The sequence below is a fragment of the Medicago sativa genome, chromosome 4, assembly GCF_051527215.1.
Source record: "Medicago sativa cultivar Bolivia chromosome 4, Bolivia_mono, whole genome shotgun sequence".
NCBI lineage: Eukaryota > Viridiplantae > Streptophyta > Magnoliopsida > Fabales > Fabaceae > Medicago > Medicago sativa.
The window spans coordinates 77,128,229-77,139,829 of NC_140752.1; the positions used below are offsets into that span (position 1 = coordinate 77,128,229).

An 11,601-nucleotide genomic window follows, 5' to 3' on the forward strand; every position below is an offset into this window, starting at 1 on the left:
ATAATTCTTAACAAGTGATTCAACAATTGTTACTATCATTTACATTTTTTTTCTCAAAAAAAAAAACACGCCCGGTGGGACTCGAACCCACAATCAAAAAACACGCCCGGTGGGACTCGAACCCACAAATAGAAATAATTCTTAACAAGTGATTCAACAATTGTTACTATCATTTACATTTTTTTTCTCAAAAAAAAAACACGCCCGGTGGGACTCGAACCCACAATCAAAAAACACGCCCGGTGGGACTCGAACCCACAATCGCTTGATTAGAAGTCAAACGCCTTATCCATTAGGCCACAGGCGCTTTTTGTTTACCATCTTTTTACCTCATCAATAATAATATTCTTAACTATTTATTGTAGAGATAAATAGGAAGAATAAAATTTCCTCAAAAAAAAAAAGGAAGAACAACAACAACAAAGCCTTATCCCACTAAGTGGGGCCGGCTACATCGATCAAATGACGCCATAATATTCTATCAAAAACCATATTTGGATTCAACTCATTGACCTCTAAATCTTTTGATTCTTTTCTAATGGTTTCTATAAAAAAAAAAGGAAGAATAAAATAAAATCAATAGTTAAGGCTATATCTTAAATCACACTTAGAGTAACAAATTTATTAATTTTCTGAATACATGTAAATAACTTTTAACACAATAGCTAAAAAACAATATTTTTACTGATTTTTTTTTACTAAAACTAAAAAGGAATGGAGCTATTATGTCAACCAAATCAAATTCATAATAATGGAATTAAAATCCTTGAGGGACCCAGTGAGTACTTTATCATCCGTGTGATTTTAATCTCTATAATTTACGTGAACATAACTGATGTATATAAAAAAGTAAAAAACACAGACACATCAAATTGAAACAGATATCTTTTTGGTTACTAAGTTAGAAAATCCATCCTAGTCTCTTTGAATGAATCCATCCTAGTATCTTTTTAGTTATAATTGTCAGTAATAAAGTTCACTTATTAGCTAATTAATCACCGTTAAACTAGTAGGAAGTTATGATAGTAATTTCGTAACCATCAGTTGTGGATTCTCTAATTAAGCTTAGTTAAATAGTAATTAAGCTTACTCAAGTGGCAGGAGATGGTATTATATCAGTTTCTTTGCAAGGTATTTGTTAGTTGCCCCTTCTAAATCGAGTTTCTGCCAGGTTGTTCAATTGGATAAGGATTTTTAATCTTAAACAGTCGCAATAACTAGTAATCTGACCAAAATTAATCCCACAAGTTTCACAAAATGAATGTTTTGATGCATATATTCAGATATTTAGGACAACCATGGCTGTTGGATTGAGATCCGACGGTTCATATTTTAAACTCGGTATTTTTAAATAAAAACAAAACAAATTTTGTATTGAAATGTAGACCGTCTTATATCAATACAACGACCACAATTGTTGCACGCGTGAATGCGACAAATTTTGGCAGTAAGCTGTCACATCGCTGTATATGGGTTTTGTTGCATTCTCTAGACAATCACTTTAGTCCCCGATGTTAAGATACTAGCAACCGTATATTCCAAAACGCTACAATTTGTTGTTTTGTTATGTTTAAATCATCGTTATTCATAATAGTTGCTCAATTGAACATGATAATTTGAATGAATTCATTTTATTACATTACTTGAACACACATGCTTGATCAAGACAAGAGTCAATAAACAAGGGAAACATGGTTGAATAAGGGAAATAAGAAGAACATGGTAATCAAATTGTACTTTCAGAACAACAGATGCTGTTGAAATCAGGTACCAAAGAAGCAAACAAATTCAAAATGTATCTAAACAATACTTTTCAAAAGAGAACAGTTAAACAGGGCGGGATATTCATCACTAAAGTAGACTCTCAAGATCACATCTATTGTGTGAAAAAAAATACACCAAGTATATACAAGAACTCGGTAATGTTGAGCAGCCTGACAAAATAACCTAAAAATTTAACTAAAATTCAACATGACCTGTAAGCACAAAAGTTTATCCCTTTACTGAGATTTTGTCCACACGGATCCATGTTTAAGACTTGAGCATCCTCTCAATTGCAGTCACATAAAATTCCTTTGGCATGGTACCAACTACAGCATCGCATTTTTTGCCATTTTTAAACAATACAACCACCGGTACTGCCTTAATTCCATATTCTTCAGCAATTTGCATATCGGCATCTGTGTTGAGTACAAAGCACTTGAGTCTCCCAGCATACTCTGTTGCAATCTCGTCAATAACCCGGTGTACCATCTTGCATGGACCACACCAATTTGCATAGAACTCAACAAGGACTGGAGTTTCACTTTTCAGAATCGATTTTTCCCACAGATCTTTGTTAACTGGTGTAGCTGCCAAGTGACAAACTCAAATAAATTAAAAGGCCATCCAATGTTTAAAACTATAATACACATTGATATTTGCAAAGTTCGAAAATCCAAAACAAGAGGACTGGCTAAAAGTAAGAAACACCAGAGAAAAAGGCACGGGCCTTGCACTTGAGTGAAATATTTCCCATAATTCCACAAGTGAGGAATATAGTTCACATAGACAGAAAAACTGTCTACTCATTAAAAAATACAAACTATTTCAGATGCCGCTTCCATGTGGTTGGCTCTAAGCTTTTGCTTTTGCGGCAGAATGGTGAAATGTTATCTCAGAACTAATGTTAGATTGCATCTTCATGGACAAGCTGAAGTTTGTAAAAGAAACATTTATACTTAAATATACATCATGGAGGTCATTTTGCGTAAGCATCCAAACCTATGCATGAAACAAAAGAACCAAAAGAAAGAGAAAAATAGGAGGGGAAGAGCACACAAAGTAAGGAAAAAAATTGAGAGCTTCTCCCCATGTTTTCATTTCTTCATACACACAAAAAAAAAAATGACAATTCGAAAATATCAAATTGTAGTCAAAGTCGTAAAAGGATACAGAAGAAAAAATATTATTGCAATGCAGCTAGGAACTCAAACCAAGAATCAGTACAATGATCAACTAGGCCTTGCAACTTCCAGAAAATTATTATTTCATTAAGCAAGAGATAAAAAGATAAAACTGATCCTAAGGTTTACAACGATCATAATCTATAGTTAATTGAGTCTGGGTATGCTCCATTTAGTTAGAAAAATACATCATTACAGTGGGTCATATTCCGGGGTTTTAGGTTTGAGCAAAATAATTATAGGCCACAGACCATACAAGCTATTTGGGCAAACACAATTTACAGCAATCAAGTTTTGCATAACTCAACTCAAATGATTAAATCTTTTATAACAGCAATTTCAATGAATATAAATTTTCATTTATGCGAACACTTCTCTGGAAGAAAAAGAAAAAACAGAAAGACTGAGAGACAAGTAAAGGAAACCCTCAGTTCTTACTGTAAACATACCACTGGCACTGACCTCATAATGAATGTCCATGATCCAAAATGACAGTCTCATCACATTCATAAAATTTACCCAATTTTTTTAAGCAGAAATATTTCAAGAAAGTTGTTTGATCTTAGCTCTTCAAATTATAAACAAGTATTTGAGTGACACCTAATGACACTTAAAAGCTCTCTGTGCTAAAATCACAAAGCAATGTATTTCAAACACCTTAAAAACTAACAGAAATTGGAGAATGCGATAAAGTATGAAAGTCAAACAAAAAGTTTGAGTGGAAATAAAAAGGGAAAATACATAAATTAAAAACTTTTCGGGTCATGCTAACCGGTGCCTTTAAGCCATGCGTTAAGGAACTAAAAAAGGAATTAAAAGAAAAGTTTTGTATTAAAAAGATAAATTTTTAACTTTCAAGATGTTAAATGCACAATTTCCAAAATTATATTATTATACCAACATAGGGCACAAGGTAGCATTTCCCAAATCTTTCAAACATTACCAACACAGGTTATATGTACCAAAATAAGGCACATACTAGGGGCCTGTTTGGATTTGCTTATTCGGTTATTTGAGCTTATCTCCTGCCAAAAGTTTTGTGTGACTGTTTTGTAGAACTTTTGAAAACAGCTTAAGACAGTATTCATAAGCTTCTCTTAACTTATTTTCATAAGTTCTCCAATATAGCTTATAAAAACAACCTATAGCATATACAAAAACAATTTAACGTTATTTTATCTTTTGCTATAAAAATAGCTCATGCAAGCTTATACACAAGTGCTTATCATGATAAGCACTTGTGCTATAAGCTGCAAATAAGCTGATTATCCAAACAGGCCCTAGGTCTAATCTATAATCATCCAAAAAATCAAAAGCAAGAAAGCATTATGAATGCAATTCAACCAATCCTATATTTTTCAAATCTATAACCTGACAAAATGAAATGATCTGCTAGAAATTGTTACTGTAACTAGATACTCTAAAGCATTGGATCTCGAATGCACCCTAAAACTATAGGCAACGGATTAGATGCAACAACACAAACACAATTTTGATCTTGATCCTGCCTCTAAATAAAACCTAATCAGTTCAAATCTCGTGTTTAACCCTTTTTGGACCAAAACAAGAAATCCCACAACCAAAAATAGAAAATAAAAGAAACCATCAATGAAAATGCGTAAAATCATGAATAAAAGATATAAACTTTCTCAGTAAAATCAATAAATTAATCATATCACTTTCTATTACCTTACTATTATTATTTTTTCATAAGAATCGGCTAAAAGAAGAAATAGAAAGTATAAATAAGTGAATAGATAGATAGATAGATAGATACCTTTGATTTCTTGACGCAGAGAGCGAATCTTGGTAAAAAGAAGAGGGTTTTGATTTTGAAGGTGAATGGGTTTGTGGGTGATTCGGGGATGGAAGGGAAATGAGGGAAGAGGATTGAGACGTGAAGGGGAAGAAGAGAATGTGGGTGTGTGAAGGTGAGAAGAAGAGGTGAGAGAAAGGGAAGTTGAGGAAGCCATTGGTGATTGATGAGAGTGAGAGTGACGAGTGAGAAGAAGACAAATGAAAACAAAACGATGGGATGGGACCGCACAAAACTAGCAAGAAGAATACTGCTCCTATTTAATGAAACTGAACCTTAAACAAAAAAATAATTAGTCAAACAAAAAAAAAACACACCCGGTGGGACTCGAACCCACAATCGCTTGATTAGAAGTCAAACGCCTTATCCATTAGGCCACGGGTGCTGTTTGATGACAACGAAGCATGTGAAAATTATATTAAATTAAATAACCAAACTCATCATAAATGCATATGTTATTTTTTAGGGAACTTTATATATATGTTATGTTATTCGTTGTCTCGTATACATATATAGGTGCAATGCTTAAACAAAAGTCAAAAGGTGAGTGAATATTGAACGAGAACAAAATTTTGGAGTAAATGCAATGTGTCTTGGCAAGAAGCATTTTTATTATAGATGTTGCTAGTTGACATGATCAGGAAGGAATTACTTTTCACTCATTCCTTTTACATATTTTTGTCTGTCTTGCCATTCAACCCCTCCCCCCTCTCTTCCTATGTAAACAAATCTACATCAGACTTTAGGCTTTAACAACATTTAGTGAACAACAAAGTTTTATCATCACATATTCACATTCTAAATACACCATATTTGGTATTTTCTGTCGCACGGTTCAAGGAAGCAGAGACACATAGACCAATCACTTTTCTTGTATCAGCTGGATCGATGATTCCATCATCCCAAAGCCTCGCCGTTGAGTAATAAGGACTTCCTTCTCTCTCATACGCCTCAACTACTTTCGCTTTGAACTTCTCCTCTTCTTCCTTGTTCCACTGTATTATAACCATGATATACATTGAGACAAATGAGACAAACCATTAATTTATCACAAGATAAAATAACCTTGCTCCCAATAACAATATTTTTACCTGAATTCCTTGCTTTTTCTTATTGCCTTTCTCTATTTGAGACAGAACACCAGCAGCCTGATGAATATTATCAACTAATGATCAATCAAATGTTCCAAGTCCAGTAATTTGTAAGGAATCATGACTTGATAGATAAACTACCTGAGCACCACCCATCACAGATATTCTAGCATTAGGCCAAAGGAACATGAAGTTCGGACTATAGGCGCGACCACACATTGCATAGTTTCCAGCACCAAAGCTTCCACCAACAATTATAGTGATTTTAGGTACCTGTAGCAGATATTTATGCGAAGCAAAAATGATCATTAATCCTTTATAAATATACTACAATTTGTTTCATTTCTCTTCTAGTATCTTGTAGTCTTCTGAATGAATGGATTTAAGTTAACAGCCTCACCGTCACTGCCCCAAAACAACACATGCAGCGAACAAAAATGCAATGCAAGTAACTGTAACGAATGTTATAAATAGTGTGCTGGAATCCACTAACCTTTGCGCAAGATACAGCCATCACCATTTTTGCACCTGACTTTGCTATGCCATTTGCCTCGGATTTTGAGCCCACCTACCAAATAGACATGTGTTATAGTTTCATTTTTCATCAAACTACTAGCAGGGTAGTTTTCCAACATCTTAGCTCAAATTTGTTTATAGAAAGAATATCTAGGTTTAACAATTCTTGATTTGAGGGAATTAGACACAAACTAATTGTTAACATTTTCCTTCACCATTCTAATCATTTCCAGACAACAACTATGACTGTAATTAGGACACCAAATGATGGATGACATTAACTGTATTTGTCAATCACTTAAGAAAACCAATCCAATGATGTTCTGAGGAGAGAAGGAACCAATCTTCTCTGAAGTCAGAATATAATCAAGCAATACATCATAGTCAGAGAAACCAAACAAATTTTTTTAATTCATACCATGAATCCGGTGATGTTCTGAAGAAAGACCAAGGGAATGTTACGTTGAGTACATAGTTCAATGAAATGAGCCCCTTTCAGAGCCGATTCATTGAATAAAATTCCATTGTTTCCAATAATTCCTACAGGCTGTCCAAAGATCTTTGCAAAACCTGTTACAAGAGTCTGCACATAGATTTCAAATAAGGATATATTTTGTGAAACATTTACAGGTTGCTGCATATACTTGGTGTACTCCAAATATTCATTGTGAAACCCGAAAACCAACAACCGATAAAGGTCTGTCAACTCATCAAGCTTCAGGCAAATATAAAAATAAAGTTCCATGGCAACACATTCACATAAATACAATGATTAAAACGGTAGAAAGTGAAGTGAATAAGCCCTCACAGTGCCATACAGTTTCTTGAATTCATCAAATTCACTTCCGTCAACAATGCGAGAAATCACTTCTCGGATATCAAACTGCTGCTTAAGATCGGTAGGGGCAATAGAACGAAGTTCATTGACATCATATAGTGGCTCCTTATACTCATAACTTGTATTTTGCAATCCATTTGTCGAGACATCTCTCCCAGCCATATGCAAATTCTTGACGATGTCCCTCCCAAGTGCAAGAGCATGAAATTCATCTACAGGAAACAAAACATGTACAATGTCACTAATACAGACTGGTTTGATTATTAGCTGTCACGTTTTCTATCCACTTAGATGTGCATATCCACCACAAATACCTTGAGCAAAATAGTCTGAAACACCCGAAGTCTTGCAGTGTACTGCAGCACCTCCCAAATCCTCCGCAGAGACTTCTTCTCCAGTAGCAGCCTATAATGTCAATCAATTAATGTTAATTTAAGTCATAGAAACGCAGAAAATACATTATCACAAACGGAGACACTGTTTAAATCTACAGAAATTTATGAGAAAAATAGTAGCCAGATAGTTTCACATAAAGGATATTGGAGCATAAGATAAGAGTGTCTGGAGCTGACCTTAACAAGAGGGGGCCCTGCTAAAAAAATAGTGCCATTTCCCTTGACCATCACACTTTCATCGGCCATAGCAGGTATATAGGCACCACCAGCAGTGCAAGAGCCTAACACCAATGCAATTTGGGGAATCCCTTGAGCAGACATTATAGCCTGGTTATAGAATATTCTACCAAAATTTTCCTTATCCGGAAAGACATCAGCCTGCTTGGGAAGGAAAGCACCACCACTGTCAACAAGATACACACACGGCAATTTGCATTGAGCCGCAATCTCCTGTGCTCTGAGATGTTTCTTAACTGTAATAGGATAATAAGTCCCCCCTTTAACAGTAGGGTCATTTGCCACAAACATACAAAGTCGGCCATGCACTGGACCGATCCCAGTCACAACCCCACCAGAAGGCAAAGGCTCTTCATACAACTCGTGTCCTGCAAGCTTCATATTCACTCAAAAGTTCAGACCTTTCTTGAGATAAACACACAATCCATTTTTGTATTTCTCATTTCTAATTGTCTACTTCATTCAAGTTATGAGCTTTCCACAAACCCAAATGAATGGTAAATACAAAGAGTATGTTTGGAAGTGCTTGTTTCAGTTTATCATAAAATATAGGCACATAATTAAGTCTTTAAAAAAAAACCATAAAAAGAATTTGATGTATTATAAGCTGTTTGCAGCTTATTTTATAAGCTCCTAAACAGTTATGTGTAGCAATATTTAGACAAACAAATTTGTTGGGTCATGAGGGGAGCTCAGGGGATCATCCACATTAGGCCATGAGCAACCACACAAGTTAGTTTAACACCACATCTTTACCTAAAACCTTGAGACATTGGGTTCGCGAGTCCTCTCACTTATATATTGGTCAACTGTCAACATTCATTTTTCCTCCAATGTAGGACTTCAAACTCACCTCACACTTGCAACAACAAAATTGACTAAGCACTTATAGCATAAGCACTTCTTATATATGATATAAGTGTCTATGGATAAGCTTTTTCTATAATAAAAGATAAAATAAAGTCAAAATGTTTTCCGTAAGTTATAAGTTGTTTTCATAAGTTATCTAACATAATTTTATGGAAATAAGCTGAAAAGCTTTGAAGCATGAGCACCTCTAGGATTATGAGTGTCCCTGCGTACATCTCAGACAAATGTTCCAAAAACACTTTTTTTCGACATACCTTAGATATTAAGGCAATGTCAGTGCCATGTCAAATGTTTGTTGGATTCTATGCTTCATAGCTGAAAATAGCTTATGGACATGCCATAAGGTGTTTTTGAGAGCTTTCCAACTAGTCTAATAGTTACTTGCGCAAGTAAATAATCTCAAATAAATCAATTCAAACACTTAATTAAGCCATAAAGTTAATAAAAACATAAAAAGTAGTAGTAATGGAAATGAATAAGAACCTGTGAAAGCTCAAGGAAAGAAGAACCAGGATCAAGTAGACGATCAATTCTTTCTCTTGGTAAAAGCTTATTTCTACTACTATTCCTTTTCACAGCTTCGGGTCCACCACCAGCAAGAACCTTATGAACATGAGATTGGAGTTGAGTGATCAAGTGTTCCATAGCTCCGCCATTAGGAAGGGCACCCAAACACAATTCTCTTCTTGACGGTAAATTGGAGGGTATCCAACTTGATTTTCTTCCAATTAGTTTAAACATGTTTTCTCTTCTATGGTTCAGTGTTCACCTTTCTTCTTCTAAGTAAAGGCAAGAATTAATAATAATGCCGTGGAGTCATCGAACTCTGCTAGACACGTTCCAGCTAAGTATGTCTATCGGATCGGAGGGATGGAGATTATAAAATAAGTTGATAAAAGTCATTGGATAATCTTGCCACGTACTTTCTTATTTTTTAGAATTTATTTCCATATACAAACTATTTGGATAAATTAAATGGAGCCATGAAATTATAAAATCTTGTAATTACTCTTCGAAATTTGAAAAAAGGGTAAAAATATGTTTTAAATTGTCAAACTAATTTGTCCCTTCTATATCAATTAAACGTGGCAGTTAACTACCTACGTGGTATTGCTATATCATGCCACATATTCAAATATCATAGTAAAAAGTAACATAAAAATCAACTTAACTAATAAAAATATGGTTATGGCATCAAAACTTAATACAAAAAATGGTATAGAAATAAAATGAAACTAAAAATGAGTTGGGACAGCAATGTAATTTAGCAATTTTGTTCTTCCTTAATATCAAGTGAGAAGTGGTGAGAGTGAGAGAAAATAACTTCTTGTTAAAGATTTAGATATTTAAATACTTATTTTATGATATTAGTGAACTAATAAGATGATATAAGTTACTACTTTATAATCAAGAGAGAAAGAAGTAGGATGATATATTTTGATTTCTCAAAAATGGTGTATTTTTACATGAACCAAAGTGTGGTATTTATACTACTAAATTTACCACTATTACATGTGTGAAATTATTTGTTTCACTATTCTAATTTGACATTTACCTAGGCAATGGATAATTATCACTTACTATTGTAAGTTGACAATTTGGATAGATATTTCAACTATAATAATTATGTCTATATTTCAACTATAATAATTATGTCTATATAATTTATTATAACACTCCCCCTTTGAAATATCTATCATGGTGCTCCATTGAAGTCTTGTTGAGGATAATTTGATTGAAACATATGTTGCCTCGTTAAAAACCTTATTAGGAAAAACCCATTGGGATAAAAACCTTAATAAGGGAAAAAGAGTACAACAGTATGCTCCCCCTCAACTAAACACATGTTGTTCTTTTTTAAAGAACTAGAAAATGACGCATTCCAATATTTCGTATGTGCTTCTTGAAAACTGATGTAGGGAGTGCCTTTGTGAAGAGGTCTGCCACATTATCACTCGAACGAATATATTGAATATCCACTTCTTTGTTTCTTTCAAGTTTTTGTGTGAATGAGAAGAACTTAGGAGGGATATGTTTGGTTCTATCACTTTTGATGTAACCTTCTTTCATTTGAGCAACACATGCAACATTGTCTTCATACAAGATTGTTGGATTTTTATCAACTGTTAAACCAGACGCTCCTTGGATATGTTGCGAAACCGAACGTAACCATCTACACTCTTTGCTTGTTTCATGAAGGGCTATTACTTCAGCATGATTTGAAGAAGTTGCTACAAGCGTTTGCTTTTGAGATCTCCATGATATTGCAGTGCCACCATATGTGAACACATATCCTGTTTGTGATCTAGCATTATGTGGATCTGACAAATATCCTGCATCTGCATAGCCAAGCAAAACTGGTTTTGTATTGTTAGAATAAAACAAACAAGATCAGATGTACCTCGTATATATCGAAATATATGTTTTATTCCTTTCCAATGTCTATTTGTAGGACATGAACTGAATCTCGCCAGTAAATTTACTGCAAAAGCTATATCAGGTCTTGTATAGTTAGCAAGGTACATGAGTGCCCCAATGGCACTTAGATATGGCACTTCAGAGCCAAGATCCTTTTCATTATCTTCCTTAGGTCTAAAAGGATCCTTTTCAATGTTAAGTGTTCTTCCCATCTTTGGAGTACTCAAAGGGTTTGACTTGTCCATGTTAAACCTTTTTAACACTCTTTCTGTATAATTTGATTGATGTACCAATATACCATTTTTAGTATACTCAATTTGTAAACCAAGGCAGAACCTAGTTTTCCCCATATCTTTCATTTCAAATTCTTTCTTTAAGTACTCTCTTGTTTCTTTAATTTCTTTAGTAGTTCCAATGATATTTAAATCATCAACATAAACAGCAATTATTACAAAACCGGATATTGTTTTTCTTA

At 34.2% G+C, this 11,601-nt stretch overlaps 2 protein-coding genes and 2 non-coding genes across 4 annotated transcripts; all 4 read right to left on the minus strand.

Annotated features, from left to right (window-relative positions):
• Nucleotides 1–234: 234 nt before the first annotated feature.
• TRNAR-UCU (transfer RNA arginine (anticodon UCU)) lies at nucleotides 235–307 on the minus strand. The gene has a single exon. It is a non-coding gene; the product is annotated as a tRNA-Arg (tRNA).
• A 1,366-nt stretch (nucleotides 308–1,673) lies between these two features.
• LOC146932097 (thioredoxin M3, chloroplastic-like) lies at nucleotides 1,674–5,036 on the minus strand. The gene is made up of 2 exons (XM_085703753.1): nucleotides 4,723–5,036; nucleotides 1,674–2,351 (listed from the first exon to the last, which is right to left on the minus strand). The coding sequence occupies exons 1-2, from the start codon at nucleotides 4,916–4,918 to the stop codon at nucleotides 2,032–2,034; spliced, it is 516 nt and encodes a 171-aa protein (XP_085559879.1). The 5' UTR covers nucleotides 4,919–5,036; the 3' UTR covers nucleotides 1,674–2,031.
• Nucleotides 5,037–5,073: 37 nt separating this feature from the next.
• Nucleotides 5,074–5,146, minus strand: TRNAR-UCU (transfer RNA arginine (anticodon UCU)). The gene has a single exon. It is a non-coding gene; the product is annotated as a tRNA-Arg (tRNA).
• A 211-nt stretch (nucleotides 5,147–5,357) lies between these two features.
• MCCB (3-methylcrotonyl-CoA carboxylase) lies at nucleotides 5,358–9,560 on the minus strand. Its single transcript, XM_085703751.1, has 9 exons — nucleotides 9,192–9,560; nucleotides 7,779–8,213; nucleotides 7,521–7,611; nucleotides 7,177–7,418; nucleotides 6,787–6,951; nucleotides 6,346–6,420; nucleotides 5,994–6,125; nucleotides 5,853–5,909; nucleotides 5,358–5,756 (listed from the first exon to the last, which is right to left on the minus strand). The coding sequence occupies exons 1-9, from the start codon at nucleotides 9,447–9,449 to the stop codon at nucleotides 5,553–5,555; spliced, it is 1,659 nt and encodes a 552-aa protein (XP_085559877.1). The 5' UTR covers nucleotides 9,450–9,560; the 3' UTR covers nucleotides 5,358–5,552.
• Nucleotides 9,561–11,601: the final 2,041 nt, after the last annotated feature.

Excerpts from the sequence above, each read along its gene's own strand:
- LOC146932097 (XM_085703753.1), bottom strand. The coding sequence starts at position 4,918 with ATGGCTTCCTCAACTTCCCTTTCTCTCACCTCTTCTTCTCACCTTCAC. Across the intron at positions 2,352-4,722 it reads TCTGCGTCAAGAAATCAAAG|CTACACCAGTTAACAAAGAT; the intron begins GTATCTATCTAT and ends GTCACTTGGCAG.
- MCCB (XM_085703751.1), bottom strand. The coding sequence starts at position 9,449 with ATGTTTAAACTAATTGGAAGAAAATCAAGTTGGATACCCTCCAATTTA. Across the intron at positions 7,419-7,520 it reads TTCAGACTATTTTGCTCAAG|ATGAATTTCATGCTCTTGCA; the intron begins GTATTTGTGGTG and ends TGTTTCCTGTAG. Across the intron at positions 6,126-6,345 it reads TGGCTGTATCTTGCGCAAAG|GTACCTAAAATCACTATAAT; the intron begins GTTAGTGGATTC and ends TATCTGCTACAG.